Source organism: Hordeum vulgare, chromosome 4H, assembly GCF_904849725.1.
Source record: "Hordeum vulgare subsp. vulgare chromosome 4H, MorexV3_pseudomolecules_assembly, whole genome shotgun sequence".
Classification (NCBI taxonomy): Eukaryota; Viridiplantae; Streptophyta; class Magnoliopsida; order Poales; family Poaceae; genus Hordeum; species Hordeum vulgare.
The window spans coordinates 465,558,079-465,581,469 of record NC_058521.1 but is presented as its reverse complement, the minus strand read 5'-3'; the positions used below and the strand labels follow the sequence as shown (position 1 = coordinate 465,581,469).

The 23,391-nt window shown below is 43.5% G+C and overlaps 1 protein-coding gene across 1 annotated transcript; it reads left to right on the top strand.

Moving 5' to 3' along the window:
• The first annotated feature begins 17,840 nt into the window (after positions 1-17,840).
• LOC123448981 lies at positions 17,841-22,654 on the top strand. Its single transcript, XM_045126041.1, has 10 exons — positions 17,841-18,120; positions 18,274-18,369; positions 20,285-20,369; positions 20,921-21,042; positions 21,165-21,189; positions 21,264-21,347; positions 21,463-21,492; positions 21,588-21,693; positions 21,823-21,887; positions 22,323-22,654. The coding sequence occupies exons 1-9, from the start codon at positions 18,025-18,027 to the stop codon at positions 21,884-21,886; spliced, it is 708 nt and encodes a 235-aa protein (XP_044981976.1). The 5' UTR covers positions 17,841-18,024; the 3' UTR covers position 21,887; positions 22,323-22,654.
• The last annotated feature ends 737 nt before the right edge of the window (positions 22,655-23,391 follow it).

The window sequence follows — 23,391 nt, the reverse complement described above, 5'->3', positions numbered from 1 at the left end:
TTTGAGGGAAAATAGAGAGGAGATCTAGATCCACATCTCCACCAATCACTTTCTCCTCTATGTGAGGGGAACCCCTTGGATCTTGATCTTGGAGTTCTTTGTGAGCTCCTTGTTCTTCCTCTTATATTTCTCCATAGCTTTTGTTTTTTTGGAGGGATTTGAGTGTGAGGGACTTGACTACTTCGTGTGTTCAAGATGTACAAGATGTACAAGATGTACCGAGAGGGATCAAGTGATCCCATGGTATGGTAAGCATTATCCATAACGCTTTTGTGTACTAACCCATGGTCTTCGTGAGAGTTCTATGTGGGGTTAGGTGTGTTTCCATGGGTTTGCGTAAAGAGGAAGATCTCATTTAACCTATGAAGGATGACATCAAGTGGTGATCGTCATCAAGATTGCGGTGTGTAAGTTCAAGTGGAGCATCACGAAGATATCATGCTTGAAGCTTGTCGTCCATTGTGGTGGCAATGGACTTGTGAAGATGTGCTGAAGAGTGGCTCACCCATAGTGAGTATGGAGGAGCAATCAACTGGTCTTCATCAAACCAACGCAGTCAAGAAAGGTGGTCCATCTTGAGTAAGCCAAGATCATCGTCATATAGCTCAAGAGGACTAGGTGCAAGGTACAGGTTTGCCCTTGATATGTTTCTCTATTTTAGTATAGATTGTCGTACTGTCAAGGGGGGCTCTCAAGTGAGTAGCTTGATCGTATCATTTGTTTAGAGCTCAAACCATTTGCATCCTTGCATCCTATCTTGGCTCTTGTTTGGTGTGTTCTCTTTGTGAGTTTTAGAGCTTACGGTCATCTTCATGACAAGCTCGAGTTCATCGAAAACGGAGTCCATATGCATCTTCTATGATGTTTTCGATGTTGGAAGTTTTTGCCGGTTCTTCATTCATAGAGATATAACATCTTTATATCATTTGCATTTTCGTTGTTGCATGTTCTTAAGATCGCTCTTCTCATCCTGAATCGAACAAGCTTGAGTTTGCTCGATTCGGAGCTCGTATGCGAAAGTTATGGCAGTTTCACTGGCCAGTGGTAGTACCGCAGGTGCCAGCGGTAGTACCGCACGTTCCAGCAGTAGTAGTTTTTTACTACCGCTCTCTGGCGGTAGTATCGTCCAGTACTACCGTGTCGTGAGACTTTTGCACAACTGACGCCTCAGCGGTGGTAGGCACGGTAGTAATTTTTTACTACCGTGGTTGGTGAACCTACCGTGCGGTAGTACCGCTCCGCTCGGGCTGTGAGTGGGGGTAATGGTTGGATTCTTTCCCCCACTATATAAAGGGGGTCTTCTTCCCCATTGGATCTCATCCATCTGTTGAGCTCGTGTTCTTCCCCCATTGTTGACCTTCTTAGAGCTTGCTAACTCTCAATTCCTCCAATGATTCTTGCTAGTTTTTGAGGGAAAATAGAGAGGAGATCTAGATCCACATCTCCACCAATCACTTTCTCCTCTATGTGAGGGGAACCCCTTGGATCATGATCTTGGAGTTCTTTGTAAGCTCCTTGTTCTTCCTCTCATATTTCTCCATAGCTTTTTTTGTTGTGGGGGGATTTGAGTGTGAGGGACTTGACTACTTCGTGTGTTCTTGCCATTCCATTAGTTGCATAGGTTTGAGTTCTTCAAGGTGATACGTGGAAGTGAGAAGTTGAGAAGCTTATTACCCTTGGGTACTTGGTACCCCTAGAGATTGTTCTTCGTGGATGCTTTGACATCCTAGAAGCTTGGTGGTGCCTCAGAGCTCAATCATTGTGGTGTAAAGCTCCGGGCAAGCGTCGGGGTCTCCAATTAAGTTGTGGAGATTGCCCCGAGCATTTTTGGTCACCTCGAAGCCATATGTCATTGTGGTGAAGCTTCGTGGTGTTGTTGGGAGCCTCCAATTAAGTTGTGGAGATTGCCCCAACCTGGTTTGTACGGATTCGGTGAACGCCCTCAAGGGTACCTTAGCGGAATCATGGCATCTTGCATTGTGCGAGGGCGTGATGAGATTACGGTGGCCTTAGTGGCATCTCGGGGAGCATTGTGCCTCCACACCGCTCCAAATGGAGATTAGCATCCGTGAGGGTGTGAACTTCGGGATACATTGTTGTCTCCGCTCGCCTCGGTTATCTCTTACCCGAACCCTTTACTTATGCACTTTACTTTGTGATAGACATATTGTTTCTTGTCATATATCTTGCTATCACTTAGTTCTTTATCTTGCTTAGCATAAGTTGTTGGTGCACATATGTGAGCCTGATTGTTTTAGGTTTTTGTGCTTGACAAATTAAACGTTAGTTTTATTCCGCATTTGTTCAAGCCTAAACCGCAATTATTTTAAAGCGCCTATTCAACCCCCCTCCAGGCGACATCCACATCCTTTCACAAGACCCAAACTATAAACGTAGCATGTGATCGTGTTATTTTATTGCTATTGTTTTCTCCATGTCAAGTATATATTCCTATAACCATAAGATCATGTAACTCACTGACACCGGAAGAATGCCTTATGTGTATCAAACGTCGCAATGTAATTGGGTGACTATAAAGGTGCTCTACAGGTATCTCCGAAGGTGTTCGTTGAGTTAGCATGGATCAAGACTGGGATTTGTCACTCCGTATGACGGAGAGGTATCTTGGGGCCCACTCGGTAATACAACATCACAAACAAGCCTTGCAAGCAATGTGAGTAAAGAGTTAGCCACGGGATTTTGTATTACGGACCGAGTAAAGAGACTTGCGGGTAACGAGATTGAAATAGGTATAGAGATACGGACGATCGAATCTCGGGCAAGTAACATACCGAAGGGCTAATGGAATGTTATACGGGATTAACTGGATCCTTGACATAGAGGTTCAACCGATAAATATCTTCGTAGAATATGTAGGATCCAATATGGACATTCAGGTCGTGCTATTGGATATTGACTGGAGAGTGTCTCGGTCATGTCTACATAATTCTCGAACCCGTAGGGTATGCACACTTAAGGTTCGTGACGTTTCGGTATAGTTGAATTATTGATGTTGGTAATTGAATGTTGTTCGGAGTCCCGTATGAGATCCCGGACATCACGAGGGTTTCCGGAATGGTCTGGAGAAGAAGACTGATATATAGGAAGTATCCATTTGGCTTCCGGAAGGTTATCGGGCATTATCGGTAAAGTACTGGGAGTGACGAATGGGTTTCGGAGTTCCACCGAGAGGGGCCACCCACCCGGGAGAGAACCAAAGAGGCCCAAGGGTGGTGCACCAGCCCCTCGTGGGCTGGTGGCCAGCCCAAGGAAGCCAATTCGGCTGAAATAGGAGAAGGAAAGTAGAGGTGGGCCAAACCGAATTGGGGAAGGGACTCCTCCTTCCAAGTTGTATTGGAGGAGGACTCCTCCTCCTCCTCTCTTGCGCCGGTCAAACCTTAGGGCCTTGTCCCTAGGGCGCCACCCATCCTCTCCCACCTATATATAGTGGAGGTGAGAGAGGCTTTTGGCACTTCAAGCCACGCCGCAGCCCTCTCTCCTCCCACCACTTCATGACACCCCGTAGCTAGTTCGGTACGTTACGACAAAGCCCTGCCGGAGTAGCTCCACCATCGTCACCGTCACGCCGTCGTGATGCCCAAGAATTCAGCTACCTCTTCGTCTCTCTTTCTGGATCAAGAAGGCGAAGATCGTCATCGAGCTGTAGGTGTGCTGAACGCGGAGGTGTTGTCCGTTCGGCGCTCGATCGGGACGGAATTTGTGGGACGCTTGCGATTCGGACCGTGAAGACGTTCGACTACATCAACCGCGTTTCTTAACGCTTCCCTCTTAGCGATCTACAAGGGTATGTGGATCCGATCTCCCCTCTCGTAGATGATCATCACCATGGATAGGTCTTGCATGTGCATAGGAATTTTTTGTTTCCCATGCAACGTTCCCCAATAGTGGCATCATGAGCTAGGTCTATGTGTAGATGGTATCTTGAGTAGAACACAAAGGATTTTGTGGTCGTTGATGTTCAATTTGCTGCCCTCCTTAGTCTTTTCTTGATTGGACAGTATTGTTGGATGAAGCGGCTCGAACAAACATTACTCGTACGCTTATGAGAGACCGGTTTCATCGAGTGACATGCAACTTGTTGCATAAAGATGACTGGCGGGTGTCTGTTTCTCCAACTTTAGTTGAATCGGATTTGACCGAGGCGGTCCTCGGAGAAGGTTAAATAACAACTTGCATATCACTATTGTGGTTTATGTAAGTAAGATGCGATCATACTAGATACCCATAGCAGCCACGTAAAACAAGCAACAACAAATAAGAGGACGTCTAACTTGTTTTTGCAGGGTATGGATGTGGTGTGATATGGCCAAAGACATGATATGCTATATTTGATGTATGAGATGATCATGTTTTAATAGTTAAATATCGACTTGCACGTCGATGCTACGACAACCGTCATGAGCCATACGGTTGTCTTCAATTAGTTTGCATTTGGTGATGATTTGCTTTATCGCTAGTCATTAGCTTTAGTAGTAACAGCATAGTTAGCGCGACAACCTTGATGGCAGCACAATGATGGAGATCATGACGATGGAGATCATGGTGTGGCGCCAGTGATGATGGAGATCATGCCGGTGCTTTGGTGATGGATATTAAGAAGCACAAGTTCATGGCCATATCATGTCACTTATGATTTGCATGTGATGTTAATCCTTTTATGCACCTTATTTTGGTTAGGACGACGGTAGCATTATAAGGTGATCCCTCACTAAAATTTCAAGATAAAATTGTGTTCTCCTCGAGTGTTCATCATTGCGACAGTTCGTCGTTTCGAGACACCACGTGATGATCGGGTGTGATAGACTCTACATTCACATACAACGGGTGCAAAATAGTTGCACACGCGGAACACTCGGGTTAAACTTGACGAGCCTAGCATGTACATACATGGCCTCGGAAGACAAGAGACCGAAAGGTCGAACATGAGCCATATAGTAGATATGATCAACATAAATATGTTCACCATTGAAGCTAACTCAACGTGATGATCGGACTTGAGTTAGTGAATTTTGATCATGTGTCACTCAAATGACTAGAGGGATGTCTATTTGAGTGGGAGTTTACTAGTAACATGATTAACTAAACTCAATTATCTTAACATGGTCTATGTAATCTTTGCAAATTTTATGTTGTAGATCAATGGCTCGCGCAGTAGCAACCCTGAATTTTAATACGTTCCTAGAGAAAGCTAAGCTGAAAGATGATGGAAGCAACTTTGTTGACTGGGTTCGTAATCTGAGGCTTATCCTCACGGCTTCTCAAAAGCAATATATCATTGATGTGCCACTAGGTGTGCATTGCGAGAAGTTATGAACGTCTGGGAAACACGCAAGGATGACTACGCATTAGTTCGATGTGCAGTTTTGCATGGCTTAGAACCGGGACTTGAAAGATGTTTTGAACGTCATGGACCATATGAGATGTTCTAGGAGTTGAAGATTATCTTTGAGAAGAATGCCCGGATCGAGAGGTATGAAACCTCCGATAAGTTATATGCTTGCAAAATGGAGGAGAACGGGTCTGCGAGTGAACATGTGCTTAGAATGTGTGGGTACTATAACCGTCTCGCTAAGCTCGGAATTGCTCTCCTGCCAGAGGCTATCACTGAGAGAGTTCTTCAATCACTGCCACCTGCCTATAAAGGCTTTGTGTTGAACTATAACATGCAAGGGATGAATAAGTCACTCTCCCAGCTGTTTGCGATGCTGAAAGTCGCTGAGTCAGAAATCCAGAAAGAACTTCAAGTGTGGATGGTCAATAATACCACTAGTTTCAAGAAAAACGGCAAAGGAAAGAAGGGTAACTCCAAGAAGAGTGGCAAAGTTGTTGCCCCTCCGACGAAGAAACCCAAGTCTGGACCCAAGCCGGAGACTGAGTGTTATCATTGCAAGGGGAGTGGTCACTGGAAACGGAACTGTCCCAAGTATCTAGCTGTTAAGAAGGCGACCAACGCCAAACAAGGTATGTTTGATATACATGTTATTGATGTGTACCTCGCCAGCTCTCATAGTAATGCCTAGGTATTTGATACCGGTTCTGTTGCTCACAATTGCAACTCAAAACAGGAATTGCGGAATAAGCAAAGGCTGGCGAAGGACAAAGTGATGATGCGCATGGGAAATGGTTCCGAGGTTGATGCGATCGTCGTCGGCACGCTCTCACTTCAATTTCTGTCGGGATTAGTGATGAACCTAAATAAGTGTTATTTAGTGCTTGCGTTAAGCATGAACATCATATATGGATCTTGTTTATTGCGAGAAGGTTATTCATAGAATAATGGTTGTTCTATTTATATCAGTAATATCTTTTATGGTCATGCACCCAATGTGAGGGGTTTGTTCATGTTGAATCTCGATAGTGATGACACTCATATCCATAACATTGAGGCCAAAAGATGTAGAGCTAATAATGATAGCACCACTTTCTTGTGGCACTGTCGCTTAGGTCATATTGGTATAAAATGCATGAAGAAACTCCATGCTGATGGACTTTTGGAGTCACTTGACACATGTGAACCATGCCCCATGGGCAAGATGACTAAGACTCCATTCTTCGGAACAATGGAGCGTGCAAGTGACTTGTTGGAGATCATACATACTGATGTGCGCACACCAATGAGCATAGAGGCCCGCGGTGGATATCGTTATTTTCTCACCTTCACTAATGATTTAAGTAGATATGGTTATATTTACTTGATGAAGCCCAAGTCTGAAATGTTTGAAAAGTTCAAGCAATTTCAGAGTGAAGTTGAAAATCATCATAACAAGAAGATCAAATTCGTACGATGTGATTGAGCAGGTGAGTATTCGATTTACGAGTTTGGTGCTCACATGAGACAATGTGGAATTGTTTCACAGTTGACACCGCGTGGAACACCACGGCGTAATGGTGTGTCCGAACGTTGTAATCGTACTTTATTGGATATGGTGTGTTCTATGCTGTCTCTTACCGATTTACCATTGTCATTTTGGGGCTATGCATTGGAGACAGTTGCATTCACTTTAAATAGGGCATCGTCAAAATCCGTTGAGACGACACCATATGAACTGTGGTATGGCAAGAAGCCAAAGTTGTCATTTCTTAAAGTTTGGGATGTGATGCTTATGTCAAAAAGATTCATCCTGAAAAGCTGGAACCCAAAGCGGAAAAGTGCGTCTTCATAGGATACCCAAAAGAGACAGTTAGGTACACCTTTTATCTTAGATCCGAGGGCAAAGTGTTTGTCGCTAAAAACGGAGCTTTTCTTGAGAAAGAGTTCCTCTTGAAAGAATTGAGTGGGAGGAAGATAGAACTTGACGAGGTTGTAGAACCTTTGCTTCAACCACATGGTGGCGCGGGGTAGAAAGAAGTTTCTATCGAAGCTACACCAGTTGAAGAGGAAGCTAATGATGATGATCATGAAACTTCAGATCAAGTTGCTATTGGACCTCGTAGGTTGACAAGGGCACGTACTGCTCCTTAGTGGTATAGGAATCATGTCTTATCAATCATGTTGTTAGACAACAATGAACATACGAGCTATGGAGAAGCAATGGTTGGCCGGGATTCCAACAAATGGTTAGAGGCCATGAAATCTGAGATATGATCTATGTATGAAAACAAAGTATGGACTTTGGAAGTATTACCTGAAGGCCGAAAGGCCATTCAGAACAAATGGATCTTTAAGAAGAAGACAGTCGCGGACGGTAATATCACCGTCTATAAAGCTCGACTTGTAGCAAAAGGTTTTTCACAAGTTCAAGGAGTTGACTACGATGAGACTTCTTCACCCGTAGCGATGCTTAAGTCCGTCAGAATCATATTATCAATAGCTGCATTTTTTTATGATGAAATTTGGCAGATGGATGTCAAAACAACGTTCCTTAGTGGGTTTCTTAAGGAAGAGTTGTATATGATGCATCCGAAAGGTTTTGTCGATCCTAAGAATGTTGACAAAGTATGCAAGCTCGAGCGGTCCATTTATGGATTGGTGCAAACATCTCGGAGTTGGAATCAACACTTTTATGAGCTGATCATGGCGTTTGGGTTTATACAAGTTTTTGGAGAAGCTTGTATTTACAAGAAAGTGAGTGGGAGCTCTATAGAGTTTCTAATATTATATGTGGATGACTTATTGTTGATTGGAAACAACATAGAACTTCTGAGAAGCGTAAAGGATTACTTGAATAAAAGTTTTTCAATGAAGGACGTGGGAGAAGCTCCTTACATGTTAGGCATCAAGATCTATAGAGATAGATCAAGACACCTGATAGGACTTTCACAAATAACATACCTTGATAAGATTTTGAAGAAGTTCAAAATGGAACAATCCAAGAAAGGGTTCTTGCCCGTGTTACAAGGTATAAAGTTGAGTAAGACTCAATGCCCAGTAGCTGCAGAAGATAGAGAAAAGATGAGTGTCGTCCCCTATGCTTCAGCCATAGGGTCTATGATGTATGCATTGTTGTGCACTAGACCTCATGTCAGACTTGTCATTAGTATGGAGGGAAGGTTTCAAAGTAATCCAGGAATGGAGCACTCGACAGCGGTCAAGAATATTCTGAAGTACCTGAAAAGGACTAAGGAAATGTTTCTCGTTTATCGAGGTGACGAAGAGCTCGTCGTAAAGGGTTACGGTGATGCAAGCTTCGACACTCATTCGGATGACTCTAAGTCACAAACCGAATACATATTTATTCTCAATGAGGGTGTGGTAAGTTGGTGCAGTTCTAAGCAGAGCGTCGTAGCTCATTCTACATGTGAAGTGGAGTACATAGCTGCCTCGGAGGTGGCTAAAGAGGGTGTCTAGATGAAGCATTTCATGACAGATCTTGGAGTTGTGCCAAGTGCATTGGATCCAATGAATTTGTTCTGTAACAACACTCATGCCATCGCTCTAGCCAGGAACCAAGGTTTCACAAGTGGACCGGACACATACATTGACGCTTCAATGCCATCTGCGATTACATCAGGGAGGAGGACATAAATATTTACAAAGTGCACACGGATCTGAATGTTGCAGATCCGTCGACTAAGCTTCTTCCACGTGCAAAACATGATCAACACCAGAACTATATGGGTGTTAGATTCATTACATTGTAAATCACATAGTGATGTGAAGCTAGATTATTGACTCTAGTGTAAGTAGGAGACTGTTGGAAATATGCCCTAGAGGCAATAATTAAAAAAATTATTATTATATTTCCTGTTTAAAGATAATCGTTTATTATCCATGCTAGAATTGTAGTAAATGGAAACTCATATACATGTGTGGATACATAGACAAAACACTATCCCTAGTGAGCCTCTAGTTGACTAGCTCGTTGATCAAAGATGGTTAAGGTTTCCTAGCCATAGACAAGTGTTGTTACTTAATAATGGGATCACACCATTAGGAGAATGATGTGATGGACAAGACCCAAACTATAAACGTAGCATGTGATCGTGTTATTTTGTTGCTACTGTTTTCTGCATGTCAAGTATATATTCCTATGACCATGAGATCATGCAACTCACTGACACCGGAACAATGCTTTGTGTGTATCCAACGTCGCAACGTAAGTGGGTGATTATAAAGGTGCTCTACAGGTATCTCTGAAGTTGTCCATTGAGTTAGCATGGATCAAGACTGGGATTTGTCACTCCGTATGACGGAGAGGTATCTCGGGACCTGATACGTCCATTTTGCATCATGATTTTATGTTGATATTTATCGCTTTATGGGCTGTTATTACACTTCAGGTACACTACTTATGCCTTTTCTCTCTTATTTTGCAAGGTTTACACTTAACTAGTAGTGCCGATCACAACAACTCTATCAGGATGCTTAAAGAAGTTATTTTCCCTAGATTTGGAGTCCCTAGATATCTAATGACTGATGGTGGTTCACATTTTATTCATGGTGCTTTCCGTAAAACGCTTGCTAAGTATGATGTCAATCATAGAATTGCATCTCCCTATCACGCCCAGTCGAGTGGTCAAGTAGAGCTAAGTAATAGAGAGATTAAACTAATTATGCAAAAGACTGTTAATAGGTCTAGAAAGAATTGGTCTAAGAAGCTCGATGATGCACTGTGGGCTTATAGAACTGCTTATAAGAATCCCATGGGCATGTCTTCGTACAAAATGGTTTATGGTAAAGCATGTCATTTACCTCTTGAGCTAGAGCATAAGGCTTATTGGGCAATCAAAGAGCTCAACTTTGATTGCAAACTTGCTAGTGAGAAGAGGTTATTTGATATTAGCTCGCTTGATGAATGGAGAGCTCAGGCATATGGAAATGCCAAGTTGTTTAAAGAAAAGGTTAAGAGGTGGCATGATAAAAGGATACAAAAACGCGAGTTCAATGTAGGTGATTATGTCTTGCTATATAATTCTCGTTTAAGATTTTTTGCAGGCAAGCTTCTCTCTAAATGGGAAGGTCCTTACATTGTTGAGGAAGTATATCGTTCCGGTGCCATCAAGATCAACAACACGGAAGGTAATTTTTCGAGAGTGGTAAATGGGCAAAGAATCAAGCATTATATCTCAGGTACTCCCATAAATGTTGAAAGCAATATTATCAATACCATAACTCCGGAGGAGTACATAAGGGATATTTATCAGCCTGTTTCAGACTCCGGAAACGAAGAGGTATGTGATTCGGTAAGTAAACCGACTCCAAAACTTTTCCAATAGGAAATTTTCTCCGTTTTGGATTTTTTAGAAATATAGAAAAATTTAAAGTAGTCCGAAAAGCGCACAAGGAGGCGACAAGCCTGCCAGGCACGGGCCACCCCCTAGCCACGCCTGGGGGGCTTGTGACCACCTCGTGTGCCTCCCGGACTCCGTTTTCTTGTGGAGTACCCCTTCTGGTCGGGAAAAAATCATTATATATTCTCCCGAAAGGTCCGACCCTCGTATCACGCAGATTTCCACTGTTTTCATTTCAAGCTGTTGTGTAGACAGATCTAGATCGCTATGGCGTCCGCAAAAGCTCAGAAGGACAAGTTCTTCGAGAAGGTCATCAATTCCTACCTCACGGGAGTGCTACAACACCCTCAATCTATCGAGATGCGTGAGGGGGTGCTGCACATGTGTGATGTTGAGGGGCCCAAGAAGACCGTAAGCGTGGAGGCGAGGCTCGAATCAATGGAGCAACAATTCTTCAAGTGCCAAGGGATGATGGAACGCGGACTCATCGCCAACCACATGATGATCATGGAGTTCACCAACAAGCACAAGATTGATGCCAATGACATCGGGAAACACCTCTCCAGGCTCTATGACAGAATTGATCCCCTCCAAGCCCAGATCTATGACCTGCAGAACCAAAACTATGAGTATGAGTATAGATTTAAATCAATACGGTTGGCTGCAGATTTTAGGATTTCGGAGACTAGATCATCTTTCCATGATGGAGCACCTATGCCTTGGAAGACGGAGGATCAAACCCAGGTTGCAACAACTTCACCACCATCACCTCCAAAGGAAGACAACTAAGCATGGGTATGGGTAATCCCCTTGGCTTGTGCCAAGCTTGGGGGAGTTGCCCCGGCATCGTATCACCATCACGTATTTTGCCTTTACCTTTTCTTAGTTCGATCCTTTTTGGTTTTATCTTTCTCTAGTAGAATAAAGTTCTTAGTGTTTTAGGCTTGAGTTTTGCTTTGTGTCACCCCCGATGTATTTGAGCTCATGAGTCATATAATAAAGAGTGTTTTAGTTAAGGGCCTTGCTTCATGCCATGATCTAAGGAAAAGAATGATAAAAGAACAAAAGCATGAAAGATCATGTAATGATCTTATGGGAAGTGATGACTTCACATATAAAAAGAATGTTGATTGAAACTTGTCGTGGGTGGACAAATGTAGACCTTGGTCATTGCTGCAATTAATAGGAAGTAATAAAGAAAGAGAGGTTCACATATAAATATATCATCTTGGACACCATCTATGATTGTGAACACTCACTAAACTATTGCATGCTTAGAAGTAGATGTTGGACAAGGAAGACAACATAATGAATTATGTTTGCTTGGTTCCGAACAATGATTATATGACTAGAGATCCCTTAGCATGTGACGCTTGCTTCCACCTCCTATCAGCCAAAACTCCCGCACTAAGTAGAGATACTACTTGTGCATCCATAAACCTTCAACCCAGTTTTGCCATGAGAGTCCACCATACCTACCTATGGATTGAATAAGATCCCTCAAGTAAGTTGTCATCGGTGCAGGCAATCAAAATTGCTCACTAAATATGTATGATCTATTAGTGTGTGGAAAATAAGCTTTGTACGAACCTGTGATGAGGAAGACATAAAAGCAACAAACTGCATAATAAAGTTCTTTATCACAGGAGGCAATATAAAGTGACGTTCCTTCACACTAAGAGGACACACATCCAAACCTCAAAAGCACATGACAACCTCTGCTTCCCTCTGCGAAGGGGCTATCTTGTACCTTTACTTTTTTCCCTTGGAAGAGTCATGGTGATCTACACCAATTCCTTGTTTCGCCTTTATCTTGGCTAACGTCATATGCTAGGGAAAGATCTATATTCATATGTCAACTTGGAAGTAAGTATTCATGAATTATTATTGTTGACATTACCCTTGAGGTACATAGTTGGGAGGCGAAACTATAAGCCCCTATCTTTCTCTGTGTCCGACTGAAACTTTGATCTCATGAGTACCACGTGAGTTGTAGCAATTGTAGAAGACGAAAGGATGATTGAGTATGTGGATTTGCTTTACAAGCTCTTATTTGACTCTTTTCGATGTTATGATAAATTGCAATTGCTTCAATGACTAAAGGCTATTGGTTGTTAATTCTCAATAAGGTTCTTGATCCATAACTTACTTTGTGAAGGAATTATCACTTTAGCATAAGAGATTATATGATGATATTGTTGTTCTAATTATGATCATGATGCCTGCATGACCGTATTTTGTTTTGTCGACACCTCTCTCTCTAAACATGTGGGCATATTTATTGATCTCGGTTTCCGCTTGAGGACAAGCGAAGTCTAAGCTTGGGGGAGTTGATACGTCCATTTTGCATCATGCTTTTATGTTGATATTTATCGCTTTATGGGTTGTTATTACACTTCACGGTACAATACTTATGCCTTTTCGCTCTTATTTTGCAAGGTTTACATGAAGAGGGAGAATGCCGACAACTGAAATTCTTGCCTGAAAAAGCAGCAAGTTTGAGATACCTATTCTACGCAACTCCAAAAGACGTGAAAATCAACGAGGAATTATTCTAGAATTTATAAAAAATACTGGGCGGAAGAAGTACCAGAGGGGAGCCACGAGGAGGCCACAAGCCTGCTAGGCGCGGCCTACCCCCCTGGCCGTGCCTAGGGGGCTTGTGGGCTCCCTGTTGTCCCTCTGGCTCCCCTCTTTTGCTATAAGGAGGGTTTTGTTCCAGAAAAAAAATCAAGAGGAGGCTTTCGGGAGGAATCGCCGCCGCCACGAGGCGGAACTTGAGCAGAACCAATCTAGAGCTCCGACAGGGTCGTCCTGCCGGGGAAACTTCCCTCCCGAAGGGGGAAATCGTCATCACCAACACTCCTCTCATCGGAGGGGACTCATCACCATCAACATCTTCATCAGCACCGTCTCATCTCCAAACCCTAGTTCATCTCTTGTAACCAATCTCCGTCTCGCGACTCCGATTGGTACTTGTAAGGTTGCTAGTAGTGTTAATTACTCTTTGTAGTTGATCCTAGTTGGATTACTCGGTGGAAAATTATATGTTCAGATCCTTGATGCTATTCAATACCTCTCTGGTCATGAACATAATTATGCTTTGTGAGTAGTTACTTTTGTTTCTGATGACATGGGATAAGTCATGCTATAAGTAGTCATGTGAATTTGGTATTCGTTCGATATTTTGATGTGTTGTATGTTGTTTTTCCTCTAGTGGTGATATGTGAACGTCGACTACATAACACTTCACCATTATTTGGTCCTAGAGGAAGGCATTGGGAAGTAGTAAGTAGATGATGGGTTGCTAGAGTGACAGAAGCTTAAACCCTAGTTTATGCGTTGCTTCGTAAGGGGCTGATTTGGATCCACTAGTTTAATACTATGGTTAGACTTTGTCTTAATTCTTGTTTCGTAGTTGCGGATGCTTGCGAGAGGGGTTAATCATAAGTGGGATATTTGTCCAAGTAAGGGCAGCACCCAAGCACCGGTCCACCCACATATCAAACTATCAAAGTAGCGAACGCGAATCATATGAGCATGATGAAAACTAGCTTGACAGAAATTCCCATGTGTCATCGGGAGCGCTTTACCTCCTATAAGAGTTTGCCCAGGCTTGTCCCTTGCTACAAAAGGGATTGGGTCATCTTGTTGCACCTTTGTTACTTGCTACTTGCTACGAATCATCTTACCACACAACTATCTGTTATCGATAATTTCAGTGCTTGCAGAGAATACCTTGCTGAAAACCACTTGTCAGATCCTTCTGCTCCTCGTTGGGTTCGACACTCTTACTTATCGAAAGGACTACGATAGATCCTCTACACTTGTGGGTCATCAGGACCCACTCGGTAATACAACATCACAAACAAGCGTTGCAAGCAATGTGACTAAAGAGTTATCCACGAGATTTTGTATTACGAAATGAGTAAATAAACTTACCGATAAAGAGATCGAAATAGGTATAGAGATACGGACGATCGAATCTCGGGCAAGGAAAGGAGACGTGGGCCAAACCAAATTGGGGAAGGGACGCCTCCTTCCAAGTTGTATTGGAGGAGGACTCTTCCTCCTCTCTTGTGCCGGTCGAACCCTAGGGCCTTGTTCCTAGGGCGCCACCCCTCCCCTCCCACCTATATATAGTGGAGGTGAGAGAGGCTTTTGGCACTTCAAGCCACGCTGCAGCCCTCTCTCCCTCCACCACTTCATGACACCCCGTAGCTAGTTCTGTACGGTACGACGAAGCCCTAACGGAGTAGCTCCACCATCATCATCGGCACGCCGTCGTGCTGTTGGAGAATTCAGTTACCTCTTCGTCTCTCTTGCTGGATCAAGAAGGCGGAGATCGTCATCGAGCTGTACGTGTGTTGGACACGGAGGTGTCGTTCATTCGACGCTAGATCGGGATAGAGCTCGTGGGACGCCTGCCATTCAGATCGTGAAGAGGTTCGACTACATCAACCGCGTTTCTTCCCCTTAGTGATCTACAAGGGTATGTGGATCCGATATCCCCTCTCGTAGATGATCATCACCATGGATAGGTCTTGTGTGTGCGTAGAATTTTTTTGGTTTCCCATGCAATGTTCCCCAACACCTTCTTCCCCTCCTTTCAGTTGTGGATCTTCTTGCCTCTCTTCTCCTGGCTCCCCTGGGCACCTATTCTTCTTCATCTATGACATCTCCAGGATCCATGGCTACCTGGGATTCTAGGGTTTACTTTGGCGGCTTGGGGGAGGAAAGAGCAGGGGTTTGGGTTTGACTAGGGTTTCTGCCAAGGGGTGGGTTTTATAGAGTACTAATGGTTGCACGTAGGTGGGTTGTAGAGTAAGAGAACATCTGAGTAAATGAATAAGGGTTTTAGGCCCACAATAAATGAATATACCACATAATAACGACATACATGAAATCGACTTGAAGATAATAACTACATACATAACTCCAAATAAAATAGTTCTTCACTGCATTACTTAAGATATGTTCTTACTAGTAGCATAAAGTTCAACAATTAACAGAACCAACACTTAGCATAGGTTCTCAACTGACTACCATCACTCCAGTTATCATCTCCATTACCATAACTTAAACAGTTCATATAGGACTGCACAAAATATACTCCTACCATCATCTTGCAAGGCATGTTATATATGTAGGCCAACTTAGTTACTTAACCACCGTTGTGCAAATATTCAAGCCTCAAGTATGGCCTTGATTTCCTCTAGCTTTTCCTTGCTCCCATGGCCAGTATTCAGCAGATCAACAACAACTTTCTCCAACTCTTTCTTCTCTTGTGCAAGAAGATTCGTGTCCACCTTCATCTCTTTCATATCCTTCCTCGTGTTTTGAATTATGTTTGCCCGGGCCTTCAGGATACACTTCTACTCCTTTGCTAGCCTAAGCTTCTCTGTCTTCATCTCCATCTCTACCTCTTCCTTCCTCTTCTCATATTTCTCAGCATCCATTGCTTTCTGGTAGTCCACCTTCCCAATACCATCCCGCGAGTCAAACATCTCGCTAACACCATCAACCATTTTGTGATACTGAGTGCAGACATGATCATGCTCCTTCTTCAACTTGGCAACCTCATCATCATATGATGCTTGTCTTGAATCCCGTCAAGGTTTTTCTCATGGAACATTTCCCACAACTTGATGAGGCAGTTCTTAAGTACATCAAACCAGACAGGGTTAACCCACTGGACTACACCACAGTTCACACCTCCCTGTTCAATCAAACAACATTTGTAAATTCAAAATTTAATCACTCAGGCAACACTTGTAGCTATAAACAACCGTTGTGCAATGAACTACTAATTGGAAGCAAAACAACTATTGCTGCTTACTCACACCCACCCGAACATGGCATCCATAAAACCTCCTTCTAGTGTTAGCTCCTTCAAAAGCAACACACTTCCTAGGCATCATCTCGTGCAGTGTGCATTTGGGAACTTCCTCCATGGGAGCACCACAGAACAATGGCTCGGGGATGGTGTCAGGTGTGACCTACACACAGTAAAAGCTAAATGAGTCAGAAATCCGTCCACTATATGCAGATCCATCAACCAAACCAAAGAATCCGTCCATAATTGCAGATCATGAACCCTAAACCTCAAATCGAATGAAACCTAAACCTAACCCTAACTCTAAATAATGGGAAAGGGAGAGGATGTAACTTACAAAGTACCCCATGTCCATCAGGTTGCCACCGATGATGTCGTCGTCGGAGCTCTCGTCCCCATCATTCCAAGAAGGCATCCTTGTCGGTGACGAGGAAGAGAGGTGGTCGACGGCGATGGCGAGCTCGAGGCACGAGAGCAAAGAGCGAGGGGAGAGAGTGAGAGTGAGTGCGAGCCGGCTCGGTCGCTTTACAACGGTCGAAACGGGTCGACCTAACGGCCGTCCGCGCGCGCCATCAGCCCGTGGATGACAGAACCCTGACGGGCGGGTCCTACGTGCCATAAGCGCATTTAAAATGTAACCGTTTGGTCATTATTTTTTTTTTAAAACAGTGCACCATTTTTATGGTAGTTTTTAAAAGATTAATCATTTTTTCTATAATCAAAGCCTGTAACGTGATAGTTTTTTGCTACATACTTCAATGCAACCCCTCGGACGGTGACGGCAGGAGAAGAAGGGATCATTCCAGCCAGTCCGTTCATCACCAGAGGCCACATTTGCATGGGTTGCTCGGCGGTTCGGCCGTTGGACATTTCTTCGGGGTTTCGGCACTCGAGAAGAAGCGGAGACGAAGGCCCAAAGGCTGATCGTGCGGGCGACGACTTGGTACTGATGCTACTCTTCGTGCCACCCTGAATCTTCTACTATTACGCACTTGCAGCTCCGAAAGAAAACATTACAGAAAGAAACTGCAGGAAGCAACGCGGTTGCCACCTGCCAAAAGTAGACAAGTAGCACAAGCGAGCCAGCCAGTGGAGCCCGTGCGTGGCTCAGTCAGGTCAGGCCCGAGTCGTCTCTCACCCACTGCCACCTCGAGTACTGCCGCTGGAGCCTTGGATTTATTCACTGCTGAAATAATTCAGGGAAATGTTATTCATTTCTAATCACCGAGCGTACCCACTCCTCAGCAGATTAGCGACAATTATTGCTTGGGCTGCTAGACCAGGAGCCAGTGAGAACGCCCTCTTCCGGCCCAAACGAACGCGCAAACACTTTGTCGTCCGCGGCCACCAACCAGGCCTCGGTTTCTGTGCCGGCACGTTTCATCCGCCAATTCGAACAGTTCCCATTTTCCCCGTGCGCCCCTCCCCTCCCCTTACCCCTTTCTCTTTTCGCTCCGGCGTCGGCGAGGGCGGCACAGATCTGCGGCGGGCCCAGGATGGTGAACGTCAACTGGGAGCTGCAGGGCTGCTGCCAGCACAACCAGGTCGTCTTCATCGCCGCCGTCGGCGTCTCCACCGTCGTCATACTCGCCGTGAGCCCCATCCCCCGCTAACCCACCCGCCGCCTTCTTCTTCTTCTTTTCTTTTCTTTTTTTGAGGGGCCGGCCGCCGCTGTCTTGTTTCTACGGGACTGCTGAAGCGACGGGGAGTTCCTGATTTGGGTTTTTTGCCTTCCTTGTGTGCAGCTGTGGAGGACGTTCCTGCTCACGCCTTTCAAGCTCATCACCGTCTTCCTCCACGAGACCAGCCACGCCCTCGCCTGCAAGCTCACCTGCGGGGATGTAAGCCCACCGTTTCCCCACTTACCGATGTGTTTTTCTTCTTCTTCTTCTACTGCGGACACCGACGCTTCAAGCTGTACGACAGACGCTGTGCGTTGCAATCTGAGCAGACCTGGGCTAGGCTAAAAACGATTAGGATTTAGGGTAGGTGATTTAGCACTTTGATGATGCAAGGGTAGGCAAGTGGGTGGCCAATCCACACCAGTTCGGATTGGTGGATTCCATAGCACAATGTGATAGCGCCTTTTAACTGTTTGCTTTTCTTTCTTTCTTGGTCACATGGAGTTGTTCACATCATCAAAGCATGAATATTCTCATTCTTCAGAAAAGAGGGGTATCCAAGGCGCACCTACCCCCCTTTTTTTCCTTCTCCTTTTGAGTTTGAACTACAATTTGCAAGTGAGGGATTCTGCTCAAAAGTTGCTAATTTTCTAGAGAATGTGTGCTCTCTTGGACATTTTCTTATGCTCCAGTGCTACAATGGTATGGGCGTGCAGATTACTGATTCGATGATAGCAGGCGCGTGAATGGATCTTCGCTCCCATTGTTGGCACAGCATGTGCACATGCATTCTAAAGGGACAACTGCATGATTAGGGTGCATGCAAATTTCTGTTTAGTGTATTTTCTATTTTGATGTAGGCATTTGCAGAATTGGAAATTCTGAGTAGTAGTCATCAGAGTTGTATCGCCATTATCCGCAACAAAAAGAGGAGTTGTACCGCCGTTACCCGCAAGAAAGGGAGGAGTTGTATCGCTGTTGGTCTATTCTGTTGTTATTATTGCATAATTTGTTTGGTGTCCAATTTTGTTTTTGTCGGTTCTTTCTTCCTTTTTCCTATGCTCAAAACTTCGCTCAACTAACTGATATTTATTCTTGGAGACTGTTGATTCTGTATGTGGACAACCCTAGAGGTAAGAATAAGATAAGAACGGTCATTACTGATTTTGGAACATTTAGAAGGCGCATTGCATTCCTTTCATTATCTAGCTATGTCCCTTAATTTTCATATTTAGATCTTTCTTTCAGAAATTTAGCGATGATGGATTCCATACAGAACTATGTGATAGCACCTTTTTTGGTTGCATGGTAGTACATGGTTATATACTATGATTTTTTATTTTGTTTTTGCGTTCTTCTTGCAATCTTCCAAAATGAGCGATTCCATCAAAAAGACGTAAGACCGCTAGCCTGCACTAGCACCATTTTCGAGTGAGGAGTTCTAGTGAAAGATAGCATTTTTTTTCTGGAGAATGTATCATCTCTTGGCATTTTTTTGTACTACGTACAACGCTAAAATGGACTAGTCGTGTAGATTAACGGCTCCTGTATAGCAGGCATTAAATGCGTTATTGTCGCAGGGGGGTAGCGTTTCTATGTGTAATCTGTGGGAGTGTGGGACTGTGGGGTCAGCCTGTTTGATTGCAAGCTTAGTTCTATTCATATTTATGTCCGCATGGGTAGAATTGGAAGTTCTGATTAGTGGTCATCGGAGTTGAATCGCCATTGGGTTAGAACAATCCATGGGTTATTTTATGGTTATTATTATTGCTTAATTTGTGGCATGGCAATATTTGTTTATCATTGTTATTTCCTCTTTTCCTCCATGCTACATACTTTGTTGAACTAACAGTTATTTATTGTCAGAGAGTGTTGCTTTTATTTTTGGACAACCCCATAGTTAACACAAGAATGATGATTACTGAATTTTCATAGAAAACATTTAATAGGGATCTACGGAGTTCCTTATCTAAGTATGTCCTTTAATCCTGAAATTTAGGTGCAAAAGTATCTAGTCTCTTTCTATGTTTGGACTGGATTATTTTTTCTTACGTAGCCACGCGGTTTCAAGTTTTTATTCATGGATGGAATTCGCAGGCTGATAATAATATTTCAATGTGATTGGCTTTCGCAGGTTGAGGGCATGCAGGTCCATGCTAATGAGGGTGGTGTTACACAAACTCGCGGCGGCATTTATTGGATAATCTTGCCTGCTGGATGTAAGCACTTACTCATCATCTCCCTCTATCTTATACAAGTCTCGGGAATAACACAAAACAATAAAATGAAAGTAGTGGGTTCTTTTGTTGCGGTTGCCTAACTGTGTGGTGCTGAACTAATTTTATACTCTGCCATGGGAGAACAGCCACGGAAGCAGGAAAACATTGGTTAGCCAAACGGCAAAATAGATAGAAGCTTATTGGAAAAACAGGACTATCATTATCCAATGCTATGCCAAACACAGCCTTTGTCACTCAAATACCTATGGTTGTTTCTTTCCCTGATTGAGAGTCTGATTTTGTTGACCCTCTTGGACCAATAAATAAGTAAATGATCTCTCCGTAAGACTCACGTGCAGTCTTATCAAATTCCCTAGGTTCTTATGACTTATGACTATTTTTTTTATATTTATCTTTCTTTTCATGCCTTCAAACAACAAACTCAAATTCATACTTTGAATTCTCTGTAACGATTTGTTGGTCATTTCCCACTTGTTCTTATTTTAATACTTTGGTTTTATTTTGGTGCTACTCTTTTGTTCCAATTGCAGATCTGGGTTCGTCATTTTGGGGAATGGTGTTCATCCTTTCATCCACACATCTCCTTGCTACAAGAATTGCGGCTGGTTGCTTCATACTTGCTTTAGTTATTGTTCTCTTTGTTGCCAAAAATGTAAGTTTGCTAACTTTATTGTTACAACTGTTGATTTCCTTAATTCGTTTCTTCCCGCTTTCTTTAATCATTAGCAGTGATGATTTACTAAAGTATTACCATCTATTACTTGGATTATGCAGTGGTTTCTGCGCTGGCTCTGCATTGGTATGCATAAATATGACTCCATCTTCATTTAGAACTTCCCTCTGCAGCCTGCTACTTACAGTATAACTTTCCAGGTTTCATCATATTCATTGCTGCTGTTTGGGTTATACAAGAATTTACAACTTTCCATGCTCTGAAGTATGTTATTCTATTCATAGGTGAGTGCTTAGACCCCCTGTGCTCATATTATTTTCGTTTATTTTGCACCCTGGGTTTCTGGGATAAAAATGATTATATTTGAAAATGTGTTCTTAAGTTTGTTTATATGCACAGGTGTTATGAACAGCTTATTTTCAGTTTATGGTAAGGAACAGCAATCTTTTCCTTGTAATTTCATGTTAGAATAATCAGTGAGTTGCAGATTGTATATATAAGTTAAATGTGGTTGAGTTTTCTAGATATCTATGATGACACCATATCCCGAAGAGTTAATTCAAGTGATGCTGAGAAATTTGCTGAAATCTGCCCTTGTCCTTGCAATGGCGTTGGATGGGGTGTTATATGGTATGCTATGCGATTCAGCTTTTTCCTTGTGTTCATTTTCGGGAGCATGTTTTCATGATATTGTATGAAGGTAATCCTGACACTAAAAGCGTTTGTATTCATTAACAATTGATATTTTTTTTGTTTCAGGGGCTTCATCTCATTTATTTTTCTCTGTGCATCGATATATCTTGGACTGGTTATATTGTCATGAGGTGACTTGCAGTTCTCTGTTCCAATATTCTCTGTTCTTCTTGTTGAGATGCTCATTGCTAGGAATGTTATCTACTGTGTGAAGTATGGCTTTGCATTCTATGTTCTTCTTGTTGAGATGCTCATTGCTAGACATGTTGCCTACCGTGTGAACTGTGGCATTACAAAATACGAGTAGTTGTTTAGATTGAGGATTAAAGTGGAAACATTGCTACAGAAAAAGGGGCAAAATCATACTGCCACTCATGTTCTCACAGAGCACCGAACTTACATGCACGAACCAGTTCACCCAAAGCTATTGAGAATTAATATGGCCTTTTAGTCTTGAGACAATAAGTTGTTCCTTGTTCTTCTTTGGCACGAGTTAAGAATTAAAAATCATACTGACTCTGATGTACATCTTGATTAATCAATTTATTTTGTATTTTTTGTTTCAGGGCTTCCACCTCCCATATAGCAGTACCATTTAGATCTTGACAGCCCAGACATTGGTTTCCATTGGTCCGGACATTGGTTCCAGCTTGTATTGATCCATGGGGGACAGGTTGTACAAAGTTTATACATAGGGCAATCAGTTTATGCCATGATTAAGGTTGATTGGATAGGGGCGGTCATTCATGCGATTCTTGCGTTCATAGCTCATGTAGATTGGACATTTTTCTTACATCTGATATGCACAGCTGATATATTATGTTCTTCTTGAGATGGTACCATGGACTAACTGAAGTTCATCCAGCAATGCATGCAGTCTCATGGACTATTTGCTATAGCAGCAGCAGCAGCAGCAGCATTCTTCTGTCACGGTTTTTTTTTTGTTAAAATAGTTTTGATGTGATGATGGCCCCAGTGCCTGGCTTAGTGTATCCTGCCACTCTGATCTCTTTGATGGACAGAACTGGCTAGTGTCCGTCGCTGTTAGGGTTCATTGCCCGGTCTGGGTGTGGCCTTGGCACAGTTGGGAAAAAGACCTCGCCCAAGCCTAAGCCTAAGCCGAGCAGTACTGCATGCGAGTTGGCTTTTGTTGCGTTGCCTGGCGGGAAAGCTGCCTGCCTCGGGTGCACGTTCTTGCTATGCATGTACATGTACTGTACTACTCCTATATGCTGTTGGATGGTCGCTGTCCAGGATCCGGGCGAAATGATTACGGTGCGTATGGCAGAAAGCGGAGCACTCATCGCCGGCGCCGTATCTCCGGCGAGGTCGATTTTCTTCCACTTTAAATGATGATGATACAGGGCCATCTTGTAGTACTCCAGTACGGTTGAGCATCGGGCTTTGCCATCCACCCAGGTTTTCCTTTAGCCTAGTGTGTCCGTTTCAAAAAAATAAAAATTAGCCTAGTGTGTGTGTGTGGATTGTGGAGGGTACTCGAGTCCCCTACAACTGCAGGTTGGTGGGGCAGTTGGTTTGCAGCCGGGGCGGGACCCGTGGTCCGTGGAGGAGACGAGCGACCTGGCAACGAGGGAGCTGCAGGAAAGCGTCCATGGATTGCAAATTTTGTCTTGC